The sequence below is a fragment of the Galeopterus variegatus genome, unplaced genomic scaffold, assembly GCF_000696425.1.
Source record: "Galeopterus variegatus unplaced genomic scaffold, G_variegatus-3.0.2 Scaffold3708, whole genome shotgun sequence".
In the NCBI taxonomy this organism is placed as follows: domain Eukaryota; kingdom Metazoa; phylum Chordata; class Mammalia; order Dermoptera; family Cynocephalidae; genus Galeopterus; species Galeopterus variegatus.
The window spans coordinates 156,202-180,364 of record NW_007729819.1 but is presented as its reverse complement, the minus strand read 5'-3'; the positions used below and the strand labels follow the sequence as shown (position 1 = coordinate 180,364).

Here is a 24,163-nt window from a genome sequence, read left to right as displayed (position 1 = left end):
ATGCTGGGGGTGGGGTGGGGGGCTGGGGGTCAATTGCATAGAGACTTCTCCCAAACAGGGCAGGCGTGAGGGCGGAAAGACCAAGCCCCCTGTGAGCACGTGCGGGCTGTGGAGGGCGAGGGGGAGGCAGACCCCGAGGGGCGGAGGTCAGACTGCAGGACACTCCTGAGAGTCACCAAGTACCTGCCAGGTGCCCTGGCGAGGCCAGCCAGCGCTCGGTCCCGGGAGCCCGGGTCACCCTCTTCTGCCCCCGTCACCTGCCTGCCCAACCCTGCCCTGCGCCGAGGTCTCTGCGGCCCACGGCTGGGGTCCTTGCTCTCTCCCCTTCCCCACCAGCGGCTGCCTCCCCTCTTTGGCAAACACCATCCATGGGGGTGGCCGGTCGATGTCCCAGCGGTGACGGTGGGGGCCCGGGGAGAGGTGGCCTTGCTGGCGTCCCGCCCCGTCGGCCCTGGGCTCGGGCGCCAGGCTGTGCTCACCTGGTCTCTGGACAGAGTGGGGACCTCGGGGGGCAGCGGCAGCGGGCATCTGTCCTTCCGGAGCAGCAGGCGGAAAGGAGATGAATGCCTTAGGGACATGCCCCTGTCGCACAGTCTCCCGCGGGGCCAGGCCCTCCAGGCCGGTGGCCGTGGCGTCCCGAGGGTTTGAACCGTCGTCGCCGTCTTTACCTTTTGTCTTCTTGCTTGGGTGGGGTTTTTTTTCTTCTTTTTGTTTTTTTCCTTTTTTTTCTTTTCTTCCTGTGTGTATGTGTCTGTGTGGTTTGTCTTTTCGGCCGGGCTGGGAGTCGGCGGGGGTGGCGGTGGTCGCGGTGGTCTTCCTCTAATTATCCACCGAAAACATGGGCCGGGGGCCGGCTGGGCTGCCCCCTGGGATTCCCGGGATGATGGAGAAGGAGCGTGGGAAGACCTTTGTTATCCCAGGTACCAGGACTGGGTGGCCCAATGGGGACACAGAGAGAGACAGAGACAGAGAGAGAGAGAGACGGGGGTCAGGCTCTGCCGTTGACCTCTGACTCCTCCCACACCCACCCAGCTCCTGCAGCCCCGTGACCTCGGTCCCCCCATCCCACACAGTAATAACCTGCTAGAACCTGCGAGGTGACCCTGGGCAAGTGACTTTGCCTCGGAACGAGGCTGCCAGAGAAAACACAGGATGCCCGGTGAAATGTGAGTTCCTGACAATCGACCCCGAGTTCTTTCAGCGTAAGTTTATCCCACACGACTTTGGGGAATTCGACTTGAACCGACCGTCCCGTACTGTCATCTGCTAACTCTGACAGCCTGACCGCCCTGACTATGCGATGGGGGTGAGGGGCAGCTTTGGGTGCGGGCGGGGATGTGGTGCTGTCCTGGGTCCCCCCGCAGGACACGGAGGCAAGCGAGGGAATGCTACGGAGTGCCACCCCACCCAGGCCCGCGGACAACCAGGGTCGTTTACTTTTCCTTTTTTAACAAATATTTTCCCATTTAATGATCCCCCCAGAACCCCTGTGAAGGAAGGACTGGGTCTCCCCTGTGCCACCCTGTTTTGCAGGAAAGGAAGAGGGGCTCAGAGAAGTCAAGTGACCTGCTCGAGGCCACCCACGTGGAAGGGTGAGGCTGGAGTTTGGACTCAGGCCTGTCCAGCTCCAGACCTCATTTTTGCCCCTGCCCAGGGCTGACCCTGTCCTGGGAGTCACAACCCTGTCACGGAAGCCCTGGACAGCGGCTCCTCCTGCAGAAGCTTAATAAGAGCAGAGGGGCCTGAGGGGGCCGGTTTCCTCCGTGCCTCACATTTTACACAGGGGCAGGAGGCCTCCACGGCAGGGACACCTGACTTGGGGACAGCTCCGCAGAGAAGCGGCTGTACAGATCCTCGCCCTGGAAATGCAAGCGCTGACCGGTGTGGGGAGGGCCTTCCCACCGGGCCTGGGGAGACCCGCAGCCCCCACGCCGAGGTCTGAGGCGGGGCTGTCCCCCACCCCTGCTGTAAATCAGTCACACCCCCTCCAACCAGGGCCCCGGCAGCCGCTGGGCCATCCCATCCAACTGGCGCCGTGGCTCCCAGCCCCCCACCTCCAGCCAAGTTCAAGTTCATCTTGGCCATTACCTCATGTCTGGTTTCTGTTGGCAACCAGACAGACTCTGGGCGTGACCCTCCCCGTGGTGGACGGCCTCCCTTCGGCCCTTCCTCCTTCCTCCCTCCCTCCCTCCCGCGGTCTGCCTGGCTCTGGCCCTGGTTGGGGGCTGCGGGGCGGGGGGGTGTGCCCTCAATTCAACATCCTCCCACTGAGAGGGAAACCGAGGCAACGTGGTGTGAGGGGCGAGGCCCAGGCTCTGGCATCCCTGGCCTGGCAGCAGCTGCCAGTGTGGTTTTGGGCGTGTGGCTCCACCCCTGACCCTGCTGTCAAGTGCTGGGGGGAGGGGGCCGGGGAGCCAGGACCCAGTGACCCCCTCAGGAGGGGTGGATGCGGACAGACATGAGGGAATGCAGAAGGCGGGCAACTGAGCAGGGGGAGATCGATGGACATCGATCAGGGGAGGGGTATCGATCAGGGGAGGGGCTGCTGACTAGCGGGGAGGGGGTCAGGAGATGGACGGCCGTGTGGAACGGGGGCGTAGCGAGGGGGCAGAAGGAATCAATCCCTCCAGGAAAAGACCACGGAGGCAGAAGCGCTGACCAGGCCAGAATGGGGAATGACAGGCCTCGGAGCAGGGTCTCTCCACCTCCGCCTCCCTGCAGTGTCAGCAGGGACGGGGCCGGGTGCTCTCAGTCCAGCGACCTGCGATCCAGCACTGGCAGGGTCCTCCCCCAGACCTGCCCTCCCCACCTCACCTCCCCGCCGCCCCCAACCCATGCTCCCTTGAGAGTCTCTCAGTGATCTGTCACCTCCTTTCATGGCCCAGAAAGTTCATTCCAACTCCCAGATTTAGCTATGCCCCTCCCTCACACTCAATCCTCCCTTGGCTCCCCACTGCCTCCAGGGCAAAGCCCAGACTCATCCCTCCCCACCCCCGCCTTTGCCCGTGCTGAGCCTGCTGCCCGGACCCCCTTCCCACCCTCCTCTGCCTGGCCAGCTTTTGCTACCAGCTCTAAAGTCCCTTCGTCTGTCTGTCCTCCACCCCAGGTTCCAGCAGCCCTGGTTGCACCCTCTCTGGGTCCCCAGAGGGGCCTGGCTGGCCAGAAAGGGGGATGCTGAGAAGCATTAGAACCGAAGGCGCCGCCCTTGCCTGCCTCAGTTTCCCTCCCCTCCCAGGCTGTCTGCTCACAGGAGGCTGCGGAAGGGTTAAGCGGGCCGGGCCTCCTTGTAGCTTTTATTAGCTTTGGTTTCTGAAGCAATTAAGACATTCCCAGCCTCCTGCGGAGGGGGATGTGGAGTGGGGGTGGGAGAGGAAACGCCTGGCTCCAGTGGCATTGGGGGTGCCGGTGGCCGTGGGGGGCCCAAAGCGGGGAGTCCCGGGGGCCTGACCTGCGGCCGCCCCAGCTCACTGGGTGACCCTGACCAAGTGACTCCTCTGTCTGGATGCCAGGGCTCTGCCAGCGCAAGGCTCCTGACACTTAATATACGGGGTGTGTATGGGAGGGTGTGCCGGAGGGTCTTGGCCTTTGGTGCCCTTTCTGGATGGAGCCTCTCCTCCAACGTCCTTCAAAGGCTCCCCCAGAGGCACCCAAGGCCAGAGGAAGAGACTGAGGTTCAGAGAGGGTGAGGCAGAGCCTTGGTCTCCTTCCTCCAGGACCGTCCCACCACATTCAACACAATGGTCTCTCCTGACACCAGGAGAAACAATCCAACGTCCCCTGCTCCCCTCCCTACTGCTCCCACCCCCTGCTGCGATTTGTGGGACACAGGGATGTGGGCCGAGTGGAGGCTGGAGGGACAGGGAGCAGCCACCTCCACTCTGGAGGCTCCTTGGAGATGCAGTGGAGACCTGGGGAGGGAAGGAGGTGGACCGCCACAACTTCCTACCCCACTCTAGCCCCTGTGAACCGCTAGACAGCCACGGAGGGTCCCCAGATGGCCAGGTGTGGCAGGTGGCTCCTTGAGCCTGGAGCCATGGCCAATCCCGCTGTCAGCTGAGGATGGGGGACGTGGACACCTTTTGGCTTCCTCCCTGATCCCCGCCTGTGGACCCCACAAATCCCCAGGCTCTGCAGTGCTGGTGATTTGAGCTGCGGGGCAGCCCCAGGCTGGTTTCTGCAAAGGGCTGTCTGACGTCCTGGACCCCTCTCCAACATAGAGCAGGGAGCTGAGGCTCTGGGGTGCAGCCCCCGCCCGCAGATATGCATCCGCTAACACACCCCCTGTCCTGCACATGCAGATGAGGATCCCTGACTGGAGGGCAGATGTTGGGGACACCTGGGCCAGGGCTGAGGCTGCCTCCCACCCCACGGGAAGCTGGGAGTGAGCCCCAGCACGGAGCAGCCCGTTTCAGTTCTAGACCCACGGGCACTCCACTCCCATGCTATGCGGCCTCAGGCAACTCGCTCCTCCTCTCTGGGCCTCCAGTCATGTGAGCCCCAACCCCCCCACACTGGTGTGCACTCAGCCAAAGTAATGTCAACCCTGCCCCTTTATGTCTGTCCTACTGAGGAAGCCCCTAATCACTCACCCTGCACAATGGCTTTGATGCTGGGCTGGAGACTGGGGCGGGGTCGTGGATGCTGTACTGGGAGGGGAGGGCCTGGCCTCCCCACCCCCGCCCTCCACCACAGCTGCCTGTTTCCCCACCTGCCCTTGTGTACTGGTGCCCTCTGCCACCCCCTTCCTCCTCTCCTATGGTCCCTCTAGGCTGGCGGTGTGGAAGGGATGAAGGCTGGGGGGTTGGGGGTGGAAAGTTCCAGGTGACGTGCTGTGTGATCCTGGGCAAATCCCCTTCCCTCTCTGAGCCTCGGCTTTCCCATCTGTAAAAGGGGACCCGGGTGGTAATAACCCCCACCCTGCAGCTCTGCCATGGTGGTCTCCTGGAGGGAGATGCCACTAGAGAAGTAAGTGGAAGGCAGAGTTAGGGGCCAAAACACATCCCTGGGTGTGGCGTGGTCTCAGAGACCAGGGTCGAGGGAAATCTGGCCAGGCCGGGCCCTTGGGCCTTGAGGAGAAGCCGGGCAGGGGCTCTAGGCCACCGAGCTAGGGGTGTGGCATGGGACCCAGCAGGCCCGCCTCTCCCTGAGCCCCCCCAGGCCGGCCCCTGTGCCCTGCCCCTCCCGCCCCCCACCAGCCGGCCTCTTGGCCCCTACCTGTGCCTGATAAATGCCCGCAGGATCCCTTGGTCCTAATCCCACAAAGGAACGGTTTGCAGGGGACGTGTCGGGCGTAGAGTAGGCTGCGGGGAGGAGAGAGACCGAGAGCCCATTAGCGAGGGGGCCACGCGGGAGCAGGGGCTGCCCCGGGCCGGGGGGCCGGCCGGGCCTGCCGCCCTCCCCCGGCTGACCTGGGCCCTCCAAAGAGCCCGAGGTCCTCAGGAGGTGGGGATCCTGACTCGGGGGGCGGGCGGGGAGTCTGTGGAGGGGAAGATAGAGGGTAAAAGATTCATAATTCAAAACCGCCTGTGAATTATTCAGGGTGCTCTGCTGCCTGCTCCACCCTGAGGCCCACAAAGGGCGCCATGAATTATTGAGAGCGTTTTATTTATTAATTTTCCTCCTGGAGAGGACACAGGGGGGGCTGGGTGTTTGCATACATACGCATTTTCTTTTTTATCTCACTGATTACGTAAGTTTTGTAGATGAACGACTAACTCAGGGCGTGGCAGGAGGACGGGGGTCTGGGACAGGCTGGGATGGGGTGCTGGGAGGGGGAAGTGGCCGCAGGTGGGGTCCCCGCGTGGTCTCAGCCGGGCAGGGTAAGTGGAGGTGGCAAGCCTCGTGGGGGCGACAGGGTGGATTTGCAGTTCAGAGCCCTGGTGCATGGGAGCGGGAGGGGACCGTGTGCATGCTGCATCTACCAAGTGTCTACTGTATGCCAGGCCCTGGGCATAATCCCATTTAACCCTCAGAGGACCCTGCCCAGTAGACACTGTTACTATCCCCATGGTACAGATGAGCCAGTAGAAAAGTCGAGAGAATACCCAGCACCACACACCGACATTGCTCTGCACCTAAACGTCCTCCTGACCCAAACATCACAGCTTTGCTCCCCACCTGTCCTGTGAGTTAGGCACTGACCAACCTGTTCTGCAGCTGAGAAAACAGAGGCTCAGAGATGGGAATACATTTACCTGAGGTCACACAGGGAGAGAGCTGGAGAGGCAGGATCTGAACCCTGGGCTGGCTTCAGGGCCGGATGCCTCCCAGCGTCCCGCACTGTCTGGCATTTACAGACAGCCCGTCTTTATGGGGAGCAGCCCTGGGTGCTGGCAGGCAGTGGGGGCTGGGGGGAGAAATGCTGGGGGCAGAATCCCCATTCCGCTGGTGGGGAAGGGGCCCAGACGTAACTGCTGACCCCTCCTGCTTGGGTGAGGTGAGAAATCTCATTTGGGAGCGAGGGACACAGAGGGACCCTGAGACTGTCTGCCCAGGGCCACAGGTTGGATGGGCACCAGGAGGGCGGTGGGGTCAGCAGCCTGCCAGAGGGTAGACGGGCCCCCATGCCTGCACTGGGGTTGCAGGGAGAGGCTGGGGACAGAGCCACTGTGCATGGGGTGGACCCCAGGATGCGGATCCTGGGAGCTGCCTGCCAGCTTGGAGCAGCTCTGGAGCGGGGAGGGGGTGTGTCATCTGGAATCGCATCTAGACAGCAAAAGGTCTAGCAGGTGGGGGGCCACCAACCCAGGTAGGCAGGTGGGGACTGCTTCATGTAAAGGTGTGGCCCAGCCCTAGCCCCACCCAGGCCACCCGAAGGACTGGGGCCCAGGGTAGCCTTTTCTCCCCAAGAAGCCAGAATCCTGCGATCTTTATGTGAAACGTCCTGATTTTAAAATGGTAACTACAGGTTCTCATTTTCCACAAATAAATGACATCTGGGGGCTGGGTTTGGTCCTGGGGCCACCAGTTTACGATCTTTGTTGACAGCTGGCTCGCTGCTCCTCACACAGACGAGGACGGAGCAGACCCCAGACTCTTACCCCTGGCCCGTGGCTTGATCCTGCCGTCCCCTAAGGCTGCCTCGGCCCCACGCAGGCCTGACCACGTGGCCCCCAGTCTGCTATCTGCAGACCCACCAAACTCGCCAGTACCCGCCAGGCCGGGCCTGAGCCTCGGACCCTGGCAGTGGGGCTGGGGAGGGGAGGGGTCCCCGCGTGCTTACTGGGCGAGGTTGGCGACGTGGCTCCTCCCTCGGAGGTGGTGGTGGGTTTGGTGGCAGGGGGGATCGCCAGCCGAGGCAGCCCCGGGGGCGGAGGCGCCAGCATCTGAGTGGAAAGGCAGTGATTGAACATTCTGAGCTGACCACTTCCATTTAACTGGGGGGAACAGAGAGACACGTGGTTAAGGGCGGGCGCCCCCTCCGCCTTGGGACTGCTGGTGCCAGACGCCCCCGGCTCTGCCCACGGCCCCAGCCAAGGCATGGGCGTGGCCATGGCGAGTTTGGTGGGTCTGAGAAAGGAGGCCAGAGGTGGAGGCCCCTGGGGACATCCATTTGCTGGTGTCATCCAGACCCCGGGCACAGGTTCCTCTTCTCCTTAGGTCACCTGTGCATTTTTCCTTCCAAATAATGTCACCTGGTCCTAAACAACAACATCCCAACGTCCTCCCTGATTCACTACAAGGACAGTTGTCTGCAACCTCGCCCGTGGTTCCAAAATCTGAAAAGCCCTAGGTGGAAGTCTGGCAAAAGCTGGCGTGAACTGAGTCTGGTTGTTTTTTAGGTTTTTCTTCCAATTGATTTCTACCTCCCTCGTGTGCTGAGTCTATAGGCATATGATTCTCTGCAGCCGCTGGACTGTGTTGGATCAGGAGGTGCCACCCTGGGCCCCGCTGGGGCGCTCTGAACAGAACACGTGCCGTCCACACTAACATCTGGAAAAGTCTGAGTTCCAACCCAATCCAACTGACTTCAGAGCTACAGATAAGGGGATTTGGAACCCACATTCACAAAGTTGTTTAGAATAGAGGTTGTGCGTTTGACCACTGCCAAGTGACAGGCCAGGGCCCCCCCAAGGGGTCACCTGGAGCTGCCAGGAGAGGACCATGCCCCGCCAGACTCACCGGTCCAGGCTGCTGGCTGGCCGGGTCACAGGCCAGCGAGACGAGATCTTTGAGCGGGTCCTGGGGGTTGAGATGAGGGGGGTAGCGGATGGCCGTGTGAGGGAAGTAGGTGGAGGCCGTCTGGGGCAGGATGGACGTCGTGGGGAAGTGCAGGGCTGAGGACGGGTGGGGACTCCGGGCGATCCCTGCGGAGAGAGCAGAGGAGATGGTCACCAGGGCCGCAGCGGGGTCCGCTCTGCGACAGTGTGGCTGTGCGTTTGTGGGTGTGGTTCTCGCCCACATCTCGGTGTGTTTGATAATAATGATGATCACAAGACCCAGCAGCACAAGCACAGCCCATGCCCTGCTGCCATGTGCACCCCAAATCCACTGGCTCCCTCGGTGTTCCCGGATCATCCCTAGGATTTTTTTTTTTTTTTGGACTGGTAAGGGGATCGCAACCCTCAGCACGGCGTCGTCCGCACCACGCTCAGCCAGTGAGCGCACCGGCCATCCCCATATAGGATCCGAACCTGCGGCTTCGGGGCTACCAGCGCCGCACTCTCCTGAGTGAGCCACGGGCCGGTCCCCCATGTTTGTTTTTTTTAACAGAGGATGACACAGTGGCTCTCAGTGGATACACTACCTGCCCGAGGTCACCTGGCAAGCAGGTGGCAGACCTGGGATTCAAGGGCAGGCCATCCACACCCTAAACCAGGGATTGACAAGCTCTTTCTGTAAAGGGCCGAATAGCAAATATTTTTTTAAATTGAAATGTAATTCACATACCACAAAAGTCACCCTTTTAAAGTGGACAGCCCAATGGTTTATAGTATTTTCACAAAGCTGTGCAACCATCACCTCTAGCTAATTCTAGAACATTCTCATCACCCTGAAAGGAAACCCCATCTCCATCAGCAGTCACTTCCCCTCCCCTCCCCCACCAACCACAAACCCACTTTCTGTCTCTGGATTGGCCTGTTCTGGACATTTCATGTAAATGGAATCACACACTGTGTGGCCTTCTGTGTCTAGCATCTGTCACTGGGCGTGACATGTTCAGGGTCCATCCACGTGGAAGCGTGTGTCAGAGCCTCGTTCCTGTTCATGACTGAGTCATGTTACAGTGTGGCATTTGCTTTTTCCTTTTTCTAAACAGTTCAGTGACTTTTAGGATCCGCCCCGGCACCTGGCCAGACAGTAAGCAGTTTCAGCTTTGTGGGCCCCACGGTCTCCACGGCAGGTGCTCAGCTCTGCCACTGCGGTGTGGAAGTGTGGTTGTAGCCATGTGCCAATAAAACTTTATTTAGAAGAACAAGCGACCCAAGGGCCAGAGTTTACTGACCCCTGGCCCAAATGTCTGGGTTTTTTTTTTTTTTTTTTTTTTTTAAAAAGGATCCGAACCCGCGGCCTTGGTGCTGTCAGCACCGCACTCTCCCGAGTGAGCCACGGGCCGGCCCTGTCTGGGCTGTTTTGATGGGTGCCCTCCTCCCTATGTGTGTTCCTGCTTCCTGGCATGGAACTAAACAGTGTATCATCATAACATGCACTAATAAGCAACACCGAAGGTTTCTCATGACTCACCCCAATTAGGCCTAAAGGCAACCCTGGTGGTGGGGACATGAGCCCCAAGTGACAGGTGAGGACACATAGGGCTAGGGGCACTGTGACCGACTCCCTACACGTGGCTGCTAGAGTGTCTAGGTTCTTCTGTGACCATGGCCCTGTGGTCAGGCCGTGGACCCCTCTCCTGTGACACTGGTGGGGACCCCTGGCCTCTGGGGACATGTGTGGCCTGGGCAGGCTCTGCCCCCAGTCTGTGCCTTGGCCTGGCCGTCTGTGAAATGAAGGAACAGCCCAACCACTTGGGGCTCTGGGCAGGCACGGGCAGTGTGCCCCGTCAGCTTGTGACATGGGCCGTGACCTTGTTGACCCCTCCTGATTCTGTGTGTCTGTCAGTTTGCCTGGGCTTGGAGTGCAGGATGGGACCAAGGCAGGTAGGAAGGAGAACAGGGTGAGGGGTGAGCCCCAGACCGCGGCCTCTTCTTGAACAGGAGGGGAAACTGAGGCCCAGAGCGACTGAGTCACGCCTCTCAGCAGCGCGGGGATCAGGTCCTAGGCACTCCCCACCACGGCACCTCAATGTTGTTTTGCACAGCCAGGAGGCTACAGCAATAAACTCAAGGTCAGATATCTGGTGGGACTTCCCTGCCACCTGGGGCCCGTGGCGCTCACCGCTGTGTACGGCGATGACGGGCCGGTGGTGCTGGGTGAAGCTGGAGAGGCGGGGCGAGTCCTGCGGGGACGGGCTGTTGAACGGTGACTTGTCCATCTCTGTCTTCTTCACCGGGGACGAGATGCCTGCGGGGGAATGGGGATGACAGAGTCACAGGCTGGTCACGCTCCCAGGACCCCTGGACCTCCCAGGGAGCCGACATCCAGAGCGTCAGCATGACCGCTCCTGCCTCTCTTCCCAGAAGCTTGAGGGTGAGGGGCTGGGAGCCCACTGCACAGAAGGGAAAACCAAGGCTCAGAGCAGAGACAGAGGCTGCCTGGGGTCTCACAGCCGGTGGCAGGAAGAGCTGGACGCCCCTACCAGGCCCTGGACATCACAGCTCAGCCTCCCATCTTCTCTCCTTCCAGAGAAGTGGCTGGCTCAGGGCTGTCTCCATCTCCCCAGGGGACGCAGAGCCCTGCAGAAGGTGGCAGCGTGAGCGGGAGGGTCAGGTCCAAAGCCCAGTGAGGCCCTGCGGAGGTGAGTGGGTGGGGGGAGCCCCATGTGGTCTGTGCTTGTGTCCCCGTGCCCACCCCAGGGCAAAGACTGGAAGCTTCGCGAGAATTAAATGAGATGCTAGGGCTGCCCGGTTAGCTCAGCTGGTTGGAGCATGGTGCTGATAACACCAAGGTCAAGGGTTCTCTGTACCAGCCAGCCACCAAAACAAAAGAAAAAAAAAAATGAATGAACGAATGAATGAATGAATGTGAGGACGGACACTGCCGGGCGCCCCCGAGGCTGCCCTCCCACTGCCAGGCCGCCCCCCAGGAAGCCCCGGAGCATGAGGGACACAGATGGTCCAAATTTAAACCTCAGCTGGCCACGGTGTCTGTGTGATCTTGGTTGAATCACCACATCCACCCGTTTCTGTAAGACGGGGAATTTCATGAAACTGTAGAATTCCCATCAGGAGTAGCGTGGGAATGACGACTGTGGTGACTGAGGATTTGTCCTGGGCTCCTGCATGGGCTGAAGCTGCTGCTGTCCCAGATCCTTGGGCACTGAGGCGCTTCCCCCGATGCCTCCAGCCCTAATGTCCTGAGGGGAGGTCAGTGGCCCAGCTCGAAGAACATTCTTACTGCAGGAGCCGCCACTGTGGGCATTTGGGGTGGGCAGGGCGGGTTACGGGGTGTCACTCGATACTTTCACCCCCGCCTCAAAAATCAAGTGAGGACCAGGGGCGTCAGAGCCCCGACAGGGGCTGTTTTGGTTATTTCTGGGAGGCAGGCTTGGAGCCGTGGCTCTGGAGCTGGAATGCTTGGGCCTTCTTGGGTTCCTTTTGTGCCTCACTGTACTCACCTGTGAAATGGGCACATACAGATTTTGCAGAGAACCTGGCACAGAGCAAATGCTTACTGGAGAAAGAGCCCTTGTTGGGACATAGGACAGACCACACAGGCATCGGGCATACAGCAGGCCCTCAAGAAATGTGAATGTCCCCTCACTCTCCTGCCTGCGTCCAGCACTCTAACCCCAGCATCCTCCAGAGAAGCATTTTCAAGTGAGTGCTAAGGATGGCAGCTTGCCTTAAAAATGCAGAGTCCCAGGCCCTGCCCCATCCCTGGAATTGGAATCTCAGGGGAGTGAGGCCTGGAGAGCCAAGGTTTTAGAAATGATTTTTTAAATTTATTTTAGGGTAAAACACACCTACAGACACCATTTAAACAGGGTGACAGATCTAGCTTCTCTCTGGCCCAGCCCAAAGTCTGGATTGTTCTCTGTGGTGAGGCCGTCCTGGGCACTGCAGGTACTGAGCATCCCTGGCCCGCACCCACTCCATGCCAGGAGCAGCCTCTAGTCATGACAACCACAAATGTCCCCAGACATCACCCAGTGTCCCCTGGGGAGCAGGACGTCTGGTTGGAAACACTGGGGTCCGTGGAGCCTGTCACTGTGCCTTGGTTCTCCTGGTGACAGTTCTATGAGCATTTGAGGGATGTGTGTGTGCCCCTCGTCCCCAGCTCTGTCTTGTCTCAGCACGGCCATGTCCTCCCGCATGTGGTGTTTCCACTGAGAAAGCTTCCCGTCCTCTCTGATGGCTGCAACCCAGACAGACTGAGACTCAGGACCAACCCCGCGGGCGCTGAGCCTGTTGCCTGCTTTCGCTGTTACAAACCCGGCTGCCCTCATGGCCCTGCACACCCTGCACTGCGGGGGAGTGAACACGGGGCTGGGACGCGTCCCAGAAGCAGGTCAGCAGGGCCTGGGGACCCACTGACACCTGCCTCCCATGGGCACTGGCACCCAGCACACCCATGGGAAGGGTGGCATCTCCAACCGTGAGGAAGGTAATGCTCCCGAGGCCCCGGGTGGCTGAGCCTGGCGGCTGAGTCACCTCGAGAGGTCATTCTGCTGCCTGCCTGGACGCCACCCACCTGGCCTGCTGCGGCTTGGGAGCCAGAGCCTGGGCTTTCCCAGGGACAGCAGGAGGCTGGCCTGGCCGGGGTGGCCTGTCGGCTGTGTGTGTGTGTGTGTGTGTGACAGGCGTGTGTAATGGGGTGGCAGCTCCCTGCCACGGCGGGAATGAGGTTAGGGCTGTCAGACGCTCATTTAGGAGGATTTCCTAGAACAGCTTGTCCTGGATGGAAATAGTCTGGCATGGACTCCACCCCCGCCGCCGCTGCCGCATCCCTACAAACACTTCTAGAGCTTCCTGAGATGGGGCCTGCAGAAGCCGGCGCAGGGCAGGAGGGAGGGAGAGGCTGGCCCAGGCACTGCGAGGAAGAAAAACCCTCCTGGACCTGGGCAGGCTGTGAACGGGACTGACGGTGCAGCCCGCCTCTGAGCGCCTCCACCGGAGCCATGAACATGCGGCTGCCATCTGACAAGCACGACGCCTGCAGGTCCCCCATCTGAGCACGCAGCCCTTAGAGGCCATCTTTCTGCTCAGCGATCGTGTCTATATGTCCCCATCTGGGCACCCTGCATGTCCCTGTCTAAGAATACCTGTCATTAATGAACACACATGCCCGGAGGCTCCCCATCTCAGGATCTTGCCATGTGTCTAACACACATGCCTGTCGGCGCCCCACCCAAGCCTCTACCCGCTATTTAACAAATAGGCCTGTACGTCCCCATCAGAGCGTGTATCTGTTTGCTCAACAGGCAAGCCCGTCTCCTGCTGGAACGCCGGCTCCACCAGCGGGGCCCGGCCTCGCCCACTGCTGGGTCTCGAGGGTCCACAGCAGGGCCCAGAGCACAGCTGGGCAGAGAGTGTGTGGAGTGGACGGGTGACTGATCCAGGACAGCCAGCGTCACCCCAGCACTGGCTACGCACCCAGGCTCCTCCCCCATGCACTGCGGACACTGGGACCGGATCCTCATCTGTGGTGGGGCCGTCCTGGGCACTGCAGGTGCTGAGCAGCGTCCCTGGCCACCACCTGCTCAATGCAAAGAGCACTCCCAGTCGTGACAACCACAAATGTCCTAAGATACTGTCCTGGGACCGGATCCTCATCTGTGGTGGGGCCGTCCTGGGCACTGCAGGTGCTGAGCAGCGTCCTTGGCTGCCACCTGCTCAATGCAAAGAGCACTCCCAGTCGTGACAACCACAAATGTCCTAAGATACTGTCCAGTGTCCCCTGGGGGCAGAATCAACCCAGGTGAGACCTCCTGGGTTTGGGGATTCCATGGACCCCAAGAGACTCTGCATCCCATAATCACCTGCCCTACTGAGGTCCCAGGAGGCTGCACACATTTAAATCCATACACTGATGGGGAGGGAGAGAGGAGGTGAATCCCAGAAGCTGGGGTCACCCTGGTTTGTACCGTCTGCCCCGTCGGGGGTTTATCCTGGTGTCTGCTGTGAGCAGGATCAGACTTGGCTGTTTCCCCACATAGTTAACACAGGGTTTCTCCCCCTGGGCGCTGTGGACATTGGAACCGGATCCTTCTCTGTGGTGGGCCGTCCTGGGCACGCAGGTGCTGAGCAGCGCCCCTGGCCTCCACCTGCTCCATGCCAGGAGCACCCCCTACCCCAAGTTGTGACAACCACCACAGAACCTCCCCAGGTGTGATCTCCTTTGTGAGGACAGTGTAAGCCTGTGCTTGTGTGGTCCTCACAGCCACCCCACGCAGAGCTTAGGGGAGCCACCCCCATTTCACAGAGGCAGAAACAGGCCTAATGGGAGAAGTCATTCACCCAGGGCCATGGAGCCATAACGTGCTGGAGCTGAAACCGGAACCCGACTCTGAACCTCCACAGACCCCACCTTGAGTAATCAAAAAAGACAGGGCAGCCCGTGCAGGTGACAAAGGAGAGAACTGGGGTTTGCCTATCTCCTGTGCATAACAGCTGCCTGCTGTGGGGTCCGTGTCCCCTGCGGGGGCCACAGAAGCAGCAAGAACCAAGCATGGTGGGGACTGAGCAGGGGGCGGCTTCCTCCTCCCCGCCTGGGTGGGCAATCAGGGACGGCCTCGGAGGAGGTGGCCGGGAGGAGGACACTCTTGGCCTGGGCAGGGAGTGGGAAAGGCCTGGTGCTGGGCTGGGAGCTGTGGCTGCTGGGGTCTTGCCTGGCATGATCCCCCCAGGCCTCTGCCCCTCCCAGGCACCAGCGTGGCTGCTGAGGGTCAGGTGGGGGAGCTGGCAGAGCGCTGTCCCTGTCCCTGAGAAACGGCCCCGTGGCCATGGCGGAGGGAGGGAGAGCTTCTCTAATCAGCTTAGCCCCCTTAATGAGCAGCTAATTGGGGGCTGTCTAGACAGGAAGCTGAGGAGGAGGGGAGGAGGGGCAGCCACATGCCAGGGGTGTGGCCAAAGGCCAAGGGCACCTTTCGAGGTAGGGCACGTGGGTGGAGGCTGGGGACCTGCTCGTGCCCTCCCTCCCCTGAGGCACCCTGCCCCTGCAGGACTCACAGGCTGCAGCAACACGTCTGTCCCCTTCCTGCAGGCCCCCTGCCCTCTCCTGCGTCCAGCAACTAAGGTTGAGGCTGGACCTCGCCAGGAACCTAAGGAAACCTGCTCCAGCCCAGTGGTGAGGCTCATTCTGACTGGTCCCCACTTGGGGCGTCAGTGGCTGCAATACGTTACTGACTCTGGGAGATACTGGGTTGGCAGAAGCATAAGACATAAGCTCTGGGCTCTACCCCTTCCTCGCTGTGGGACCTCTGAGCCTCAGTTTCCCCATTTGCCGACCAGGGCCAGGGCAGCACCAACTTCACAGAGTGCTGCTGAGGAGGGGTGATAGTGTGGGTGAGTGGCTTAGTACATGGCCGGTGCCCCATAAAAGGCAGCTGGTGGGGTGGCCCGAGGAAATCCCTGGAAACAGGCCACCTGGTTCCATGTCCCTGCATGGTCACTTGCTGCTGGGGTGACCTGGAGTAGGTAACATCACCTCTCTGAACCTCAGGGCTCCCCTGTGCAAAACGTGCTTGCTGGTCCCCTCAGTCAGGTGGTCTGAGACTAGAATAATTGGAAGGGGACCCTGGAGGGAAGTGGCTGCCCATTCTCTGCAGGCTGATGCCAGCTCAGGGGCCACACGCCTTCACCTCTCTCCTTTTGGAGCCTTGGCATACACCAGTGGTCATCCAGGGGGGCCATTCTGCCCTCAAGAGACACTTGGCAATGTCTGGAGACATATGAGGTTGTTACAACTGGGGGAGGTGCTCCTGGCACGGAGTGGGTGGGGGCCTGGGACGCTGCTCAGCACCTGCAGTGCCCGGGATGGCCCCGCCACAGAGAAGGATCCAGCCCCAATGTCCACAGTGCAGAGGGGGAGAAACTCCTGCAAACGCTGTTCCCTCTGCTGGGAATTCTTTTCCATCATTTTCCCTGTGGATGAATCCACTGAAGTCACCCAGGTGGCAGCTTAGCTGTGACTTAATAATAAACCCAGTTCTCATGCCCCAAATATATACTTTGTGTCTGGCCTTGGGCATAGAGACAAGCAGAAAAGGTACTTGCCACTTCTGAGAATTCTTTTTTTTTTTAAAAAAAGATGATGGTAAGGGGATCTTAACCCTTGACTTGGTGGCGTCAGCACCACGCTCTCCCAAGTGAGCCACAGGCCGGCCCCGTGAGAATTATTCTTAAAGGGAGAGGGTATGCCCATTCTTGGCCCTATTTCTTGCTCGCTGGAATACAGTCCTTTTGGCTGGAACTCCAGCTGTCATCTTGGATCATGAGGTGGGTCTGAAAACAACGCTCAGTGGAGCATAAGGCAGGGGCTTGAGTCTCCTGTGCCACACTTGCCCAGGGCTGCTGATGGTTGGACATTTACCTCCAAGGGAAAGGCACTGGCCTCTGAGGTTTTCTGTCTCTCACAAGCAAACCTAAACTTACTGAATACAGGGTCTTTATAGAGACAAGCCTGACAGAGATGGGGAACCCACAGAGACAAAATCACAGAGACACTATGATCAATAAATTAGAACCTAACAAATAGACTGGTCCTCTCAGAGATAGGGACCTTTAGGGATGGAACTGCTGTGGGAGTTCACATCGTGGAAGAAGCAGGACCCTTGCGATCTGAACTGTCACACCATATGCATTAGACACCGACTCAAAGAGTGTTTTGGCTTTTTAAGGGGCCCCAGGACCAACGATCACCAGTTGCCCAAGTATCAGAAAATTATGCTTCCAAAATCTCTTGATGCCGATTCTGCATGAAGAGCAACCAAGTTGCCCTACGTGTGCCACTCATGACAGAAACCCTTTTTTGGGCCGGCCCGGTGGCGTACTCAGTAGAGTGCGGCGCTTGGGAGCGCGGTGGCACTCCCGCTGAGGGTTCGGATCCCATATAGAGACCGGTCCGCTCACTGGTTGAGTGCGGTGCGGGCGCGACACCGAGGGTTGCGATCCCGTTGCCGGTCACGAAAAAAGACAAAAAGGAAAAAAAAAAAAAAAAAGAAAAAGAAACCCTTTTTTGAGATAAGAGTTTTATAAAGACAGGTACAAGAATAAACTCTCCCATTTCCCGGCACAGTTGCTTTATGCACATTCTCCCATTTTCTTCCTCCCAACTCACCCAAAGAAGAATTATTGTTCTCAACACCCCCATTTTGGAGATGAAGAAACTGAGGCTCAGAGAAGTTAAATCACCTGCCCAAGGTTGCACAGCACACACAGCTAGTCAGTGGCAGAGCTGGGATTTGAACCTGTGGGGCCTGTGAGGGTGAAGTGCACAGAGTAATGCTTCTGAAATTTGGGGGCACAGACCCTGCTGAGAATCAGAGAGATTCCAGGGACATCCATGCCAGTGTCACACAAGCCAGTAGGGCATTTTGCACTTTTCCTGAAAGTCATTGATGCTAGCCCTCTAGAGAGCAGAACCTTAAAGCAAAAGGGATTCATTAGATGAGAACCGTGGTGGAGATGGGGACCCCAATGAAGGGAAATCTTTGGAGAAAGCCCTTGTGGAGAGGGTAAGTTAACAAAGAAACCCAAGGAGCTAGAGGGCAGTCGAGGAGGCCCCATGGAGCTGCTGTCCCTACAGAATAGGAATCCCACGGGAAAGACACTCTGGAGGGGGCCCTATGAGGACAGACGGGCAAGAGGACAAGAAACCTCTGGAAAAGGATGCTATGGGAATAAAGATCCTACAGAAGACGGGGCTCCTACAGAACCGGAAGCATACGGAGGAAGATCCAATGGAGATGGGAACCTAGTTTTTAAAAAAGGGACTACAAGGAGGACCCCAGAGAAGGGACCCTGTAACTCAGGACCCTCTGGAGGCGAAGGGGACACACAGGAACCCTCCAGTTGAGGGACTCTGTAGCAGACCCCAGGAAAGAGCACGCTGTTTTCAGTTCACAGTCGCTACTGAGTCAATCCTACAGCCCAGCAACCCCACACAGACGCGGCCCGGGCAGCTGGAGAGAAGAGAGTCGGGTCAGGGATGCTCTCTGCCCTCCCCGGCCTCGGCGGAACCAAAGAGCTTCGGGATCGTGAGCGAACCCGGACTTGACTTCCGGCAGCGCGCAGCCGGCGCAACTACAATTCCCAGGAGGCCTCGCGGCCCTAGGCCGGCTTCCTGCCCCCTGGCGTCCGCGCAGTGCCGGCCGGGATACGTAGTCCTCCGCCGCAGTACCTACCTCCTCCCCCCCCCCCCGACCGGAAGGCCGGGCCCGCCTCCGCCGCCAGCCCTACCTCCTTCCATATCCTCCGTCCAGTTACGGCTGCTACTCGTGGGAGAGCTGGGCGAGGTGTAGTAATCGCCGCCGGGGCTCGTGTCTACGTCTTCCTCCATCGAGCCCGATTTGTGCCGCTTGCTCCTAAGGGACGAGGGAAGGAGAGGCTGGTTACCACGGAGACGCGGGGGCTGGTTTGACTGACTTCCGTTCTCTAGAGGGCGGGGCGAAGGAGGTGCTATCGCGAGACTTCACGGGAGCCGCAGGCATTCGGCCAGTCCTCGTTAATACCTGTTCCCACCTGCCCATTGAGGGGACGGGACACGGGCCAGAGGCGGGGAGGGACACAGCTGAGGTCAAATAGCAAGCAAGCAGGGTGGAAACTAAAACCCGGAAAGCCTGGCTAAGTACTTGGCCTATTATTGTAGTTCTCAGAACAACCCAAAAGGATTATGATCCCATTTTACAGATGGAGAGACTGAGGTACACCTGACCGGTTTATGGTCACACAGCGTATCTCAGCAACAACCTGTGTCAGCATTCTCCGGGAGTCTCAAAGGCTGGCTGGGCAGCAGGACTTGTTGCTGGGGGAGACCACACCGTCTACCCCAGGGGCTATCGGGGACTTGGGGCTGGGTTTTGAAGGATGAGTAGGCGTTTTCCAGGCCAGGTGGAACGTGAAAACAGGCATTCCAGGGAGAGGAATGAGCCAGCTGGGACAAGAGGGGGATGGGTCAGTGGGTGGGGTCATGAAATGCCCAGTGGCGGGGACCTGGGCACGTACCCGCTGGAGGAGGTGCTGGGTAGCGTTCTTCTCATGCCAGTGCTGGCTGGATTCAGGTCGTATGCCAGGTGCCCCTGCAGCTCCCCCAAGGAGAAGTTGGGTCCTGTACCTGTCACCACGGGTGCTGCAGAGGGCAACAGAGAGGAGAGTGAGAGGAAGCAGGTTCCGGAGCTGCGTTTGGCTTTTCCCCTCTGGAGGGTGGGGAGAGCCCTCTGGGGGCAGTCCAGAGGGGAACCCCTTCCCAAATCGGCCTGGTTCCTAATCAAAACGGCCTTATTCTGTGAATCAGAAGATCAAGGCCATGGAGAGTGGCCAAGGTCACCCTGTGAGGCAGAGGCGTAGCCAGAGCTGAGGCCAGGCCCTGTGGATCTGGACAGGGAAGGTGCTGGTCAGGGTTAAGGCAGGACAGTACACAGAACCCCCTGGGGGTGGGATTCAAGACGGGGGTGCTTGGGGGACTGTGGTGGGTCCCCAGCAGGTCCATAGGGAAGGCAAGGGGACAAGAGAGGTGGAGCCCTCTGTGGTCTCCTGGGACGGACGGTGGAGGCCCCAGGAAGGTGGGAGGCTGGGGCGGAGGGTTCTTTAACAGCCTCCACCCAGCACTTGGATTCTGTTGCCTGGGAAGGTGGCATGTCACCCTGACCTTGGGTTCTGGGAAGGGCCTGGCCACCTCCTTTCCTGGGAACTTTGGCTTGGTGACAGGGGGTGTCTGGAGAGGACAAAACGGAGTGAAGTGGGGGTGGTGGGCTCCTTTCTCCTCTCTGAGCCTCTCCACTCTCTGAGGCTCCCTCCCCTCTCCGGGTCCCAGCTCAGGAAACTCACTCCGGGACACTTGGATGAGCTCGGTGACGCTGAACACGCCAGAGGTGACAAAGCTCTCCTGGAAGTCGGTTGTGTCTGGAACAGGGAGACAGCAAGGGGTCAGCAAGCAGTCGGCTGAGCTGGGCCTGTTTCCCTTCTCAACACCCAAGGGCTGCGCAGACTCCCATCGACCCCCGGCCAGCTAAGCCCCACTCTGGTCTGATGGGGGGAGTCTCTCCCTTCTCTACAGGGAGGCGATCCACAGTGGGCCCTTGTCACACAGTCTCCCCGCCATCATCCGCTGTGGCAGGCCAGGTTTGAATCTTGGCTCTGTCATCTCCTCAGTGTGGGATCTTGGGCAAGTCACTTCTCCCTGAGCCTCAATGTGCCCTGGGACATCAATCAAACCACCTAGAAAGGCCAGCTGGCTTGTTTTCCATCATGATCACCCTTTGCAACACTGGTTTCTTGTCCTTCCCTCCAGACTGGGACTTCCATATGGGTAGAGATGCCTGCCTGGTGTTCCCAGTGCCTAGAGCAGAGCTTGGCACCTGGCAGGGGCTCAAACCATGGGTTGGGTGGAGGGTCCACAGGCAGCAGTTTAAATCCTCAGTGTCCCCAGAACCACTCATGCCTAATGTCAGACGAAGGGGGCCCTCCTCTTTGGGCTGGGGGGTTTGGACCCATTTCGCGGATTTGGAAACAGGTGGACCCTGAGAGGGTGGGAAGCTTGGCCCAAATTCAACAGCTGTAATGGGCCCATCTCACCCCCGGAGGCCCTTTTAGGAGGGCTCCATTGGCTCAACAAGCGTTCACTGGCCAGCTGTGGTGTCCGATTCTGAGCTGGGCACCGACACCACCAACAGGGTGGGGAATGAAACAGATGGAAGCAGCTGCCACACTGTGGGACTCACAGTCCAGGGCGGCTGATGAGCACTGCACAAGATCAGCAAGTCAGAAACACTTGCCACAATAGTTCACGGCAGCGTGATTCACAGCAGCCAGAACTGGAAACCTTCCCAGTGTCCACAGACAGATGAACGGACACACACAGCGCGGTCCATCCACACACGGGAGCATCACTCAGCCACGAACAGGAACGAGGCTCTGACACACGCTGCCACGTGGATGGACCCTGAACACGTCCTGCTCAGTGACAGACGCCAGACACAAAAGGCCACACAGTGTGTGACTCCGTTTACATGAAATGCCCAGAACAGGCCAATCCACAGAGACAGGAAGTGGATTCATAGTTGCCAGGGGGCTGGGGGAGGGGATGAGGAATGGCTGCTGATGGGGACAGGATTTCATTTAGGGGTGACGGGAATTTTCTAGAGTTAGAAGTGGTGGTTGCACAGTGTTGTGAATGTACTTAATGCCATTGACTTGTACGCTTAAAAATGGTTAAAACAACATATTTTACATTATATGTGTTTTACCACAATAACATTTAAAAAAATCAAAGCTCATTAAGCCAAATGGGAGGTGCGTTAGATGGTGGTAAGGCAGGCGGGGCGGTGGGGGGCGCTATTTTACACAAAGGACTCAGGGAAAGCCTCTCCTGCTGAGACAGTGACGTTTTACAAAGATCTCCAGGTGGGGGTGGAGAAGAATAAATTTGTTAAAATTTGCAAAGCGCCAAGAACAGCGCCTGGCAACCACCCCGTGAGACTTGGCTGCTCTGATGAGGATCAGGATTAAACACAATGTTTCACCATCTCCCCGAGGGCCACGATGTTCCCGGCCGCAGGAACGGCGGGTGCAAAGGCCCCGGGGTTGGAATGCACTTGGCAAGTTGAAGGTCGGCCAGCCTGGAGCGGAAGAAGTGGGGAGAGTGGTCAGATGGAGGTGGGACGAGCCGGGGGTTGTCACCTTTGGGGTGGCGGTGGGAGCAGTTCCTGTCCCGGCCCCCAGGGGGCAGCACGGGCTGCTGGGAGCTCTTGGCTGTGCCCAGTTCCCTGTACCCAAACCCTGGCCCGTCCAGCGACCCCCGGCCTCCCCAGTCGCAATCTTCATGCACAGCATTTATTGAACAATTACTACGTGCCCAGCCCCGTGCTGGGAGGCTCAGGACCACCACATTCCAGGCAGGACAGGACAGTGGCCCCCGAGTGTCCAGGGGAAGTGGCCGTAGCCGTTTCCTGCTGATCCAGCCGGCCAGCTGGTGTCTGCCCACCCCATCCCCCCTCCCCCCACTGGGGTTTCCTGTTTGTGCAGCGCCGCCCAGCTCCATCTCCGGGGGACTCCCTGGCGAGCCGGGAGGACTTGGTTTCCTCCGCCAGACGCCCAAGCTCCCCCCGGGACCAGGCCAAGCGCCGCTCCCCGCCTCCCTCAAACATCTGGCATGAAGGGAGGCGCCTGGGGATCACAGGAGGCCGAGGAGGACCAGGGTCACGGCCGGCAGGATGGAGAGTCACCAGGGACCTGGGGCCTGTGAACCTCCTGGAACCATCCGGCCTCCCTGTGCATGTCTGTTCCGGTCCGTCCAATGGGGACGGCCTCACCCGGTTTTTCCTCTTTCTTTCCTTTTTCTCTCCTCCTCCTCCCCGATGTACCGTCTCTCTTGTTTCTCTTTCTCTCTCCTCATCCCTTCCCCTCTCCTTTCTTTCTGTAAGCATATTAAGCATGTGCTGTGTACCAGGCCCTGTGCTAGGTGCTGGGCATAACAGCAATCAAGACAGACAAAGCCTTCGCCCTCGACGAGGTGACGGCCCATGGGGGTAGATCCGCAAACACCTACGCAATCTAAGCAACTAAGCAAATACATACGCAATCACTAACTTCCTCAGAAGGAAATGAAACAGAGGGTTGTGACCAAGAGTGGCCAGAGGCTGCTTGAGATGAAAGGGCTCAGGGAAGACCTCTCTCAGAAGGGGACAACAGAGATGAGACCTGGGGAGGCCTGGAGAGAGAGAAGAACTGGCCGTCCAGACAAAGGGAACAATACGTGCAAAGGTCCTGGGGCAGGACCAAGCCAGGCATATTGGAGGAACAGGGAGGCTGTGTGGATGGAGCGGAGTGAGCGAGGGGGAGGGGCAGGGGAGGGCAGGGAGGTCAGGGGGGCAGGGTGGGTGGGGTCTTGTGGGCCTGGAGGAGGACTTGAGCTCTTCCCCCAGGGAGGTGGGAGCCACAGAGGGCTGTGGGCAGAGGAGAGACGGGACCTGGCTCAGGTGCTCATGGCGCCTTCTGGTTGCTTCAGGTAGGACCAATGTTGGGGCGCAGATGGGGGCAGAGAGACTGCACTGGTCCAGGTGAGTGACAATGGGGCTGGCCCCAGGTAGAAGCCACTGCAGCTTCTGAATCATTTCCACTCTTCAGGGCTCTGCTCCAGGCTAATTCTCCACTTCCCACCCCTCCAACATAGAACAGACATGTCTGTAAAACATCCCATGGGACTGCAGGGGTATCCTGTGGAGTGAGCACCTCAGAGCCAGGGATGCTGGGAGCTCAGACCTGTGGGTTCCAACCCCAGCTCCCCGGGTGCCCCTGGACAGGCCCCTTAGCCACCCCCCCGCTGAGAGCCTCAGTTTGCTCATCTGTAAAATGGGGCAACAGCATCCCCTCCCCCACAGCCCTGCTGTGAGGAATAAATGAGTTAGTATTAGCGACGTGCCCCACCTGGGGCCAGTCAGAGCACACAGATAGTGCTCGGCAGAGGATTCCTAAACAGAAGATGGGGGACAGGGCCGTGGCTCCCACCCCTCACCGCCCACACTCCCCCAGACTCACCCAGCGTGATGGGCTTGCTGTCCTCCTGGTCGGAGCCCATCCCTGCCCGGGGACTGCCGCTCTGCTCCGCGTCTGCAAAGATAGGAAGAATTGGTGACATCCCAGGAGATGAGGCATAGACACCAGTGCCCCATTTCTAGGCTGAGCCAGAGCCACAGAGACGGTGGTCCTGGAACATGCCAAGGCCCTGGGGTCTCTGCTTGGGCCCCTCCCTTGGCTGCTGCCCCAGAGGGTCACAGACATCTGGCTGGCTCAGATCCCTATGGCGCCAGTGTGTCTACATGCTGGAGTGTGGCCTTCCCATCTGCAGAGGCTGGCTCATGGGTAAGAGCTTGGGTGCCTGGGGTCTTGACAGACCTGCGTTCAAATCCCAGCTCTGCCCCTTTCTTGCTGTGTGACCCCGGGAAGTC

The 24,163-nt window shown here is 59.2% G+C and overlaps 1 protein-coding gene and 1 pseudogene across 1 annotated transcript in view; both read right to left on the bottom strand.

Annotated features, from left to right (window-relative positions):
• The window catches only part of LOC103601379, a 2,799-nt pseudogene extending 2,221 nt beyond the window's left edge, over positions 1-578 (bottom strand).
• A 250-nt stretch (positions 579-828) lies between these two features.
• The window catches only part of NFIC (nuclear factor I/C (CCAAT-binding transcription factor)), a 53,183-nt gene continuing 29,848 nt past the window's right edge, over positions 829-24,163 (bottom strand). Inside the window, exons 6-14 of the mRNA XM_008585780.1 lie at positions 23,754-23,825; positions 20,046-20,120; positions 19,224-19,347; positions 18,459-18,583; positions 10,336-10,461; positions 8,122-8,306; positions 7,223-7,376; positions 5,215-5,300; positions 829-929 (exon numbers count right to left, since the gene is read on the bottom strand). Coding sequence (XP_008584002.1) covers positions 912-929; positions 5,215-5,300; positions 7,223-7,376; positions 8,122-8,306; positions 10,336-10,461; positions 18,459-18,583; positions 19,224-19,347; positions 20,046-20,120; positions 23,754-23,825 — 965 coding nt within the window. The 3' untranslated portion in view covers positions 829-911. The remainder of the gene's footprint in view (positions 930-5,214; positions 5,301-7,222; positions 7,377-8,121; positions 8,307-10,335; positions 10,462-18,458; positions 18,584-19,223; positions 19,348-20,045; positions 20,121-23,753; positions 23,826-24,163) is intronic.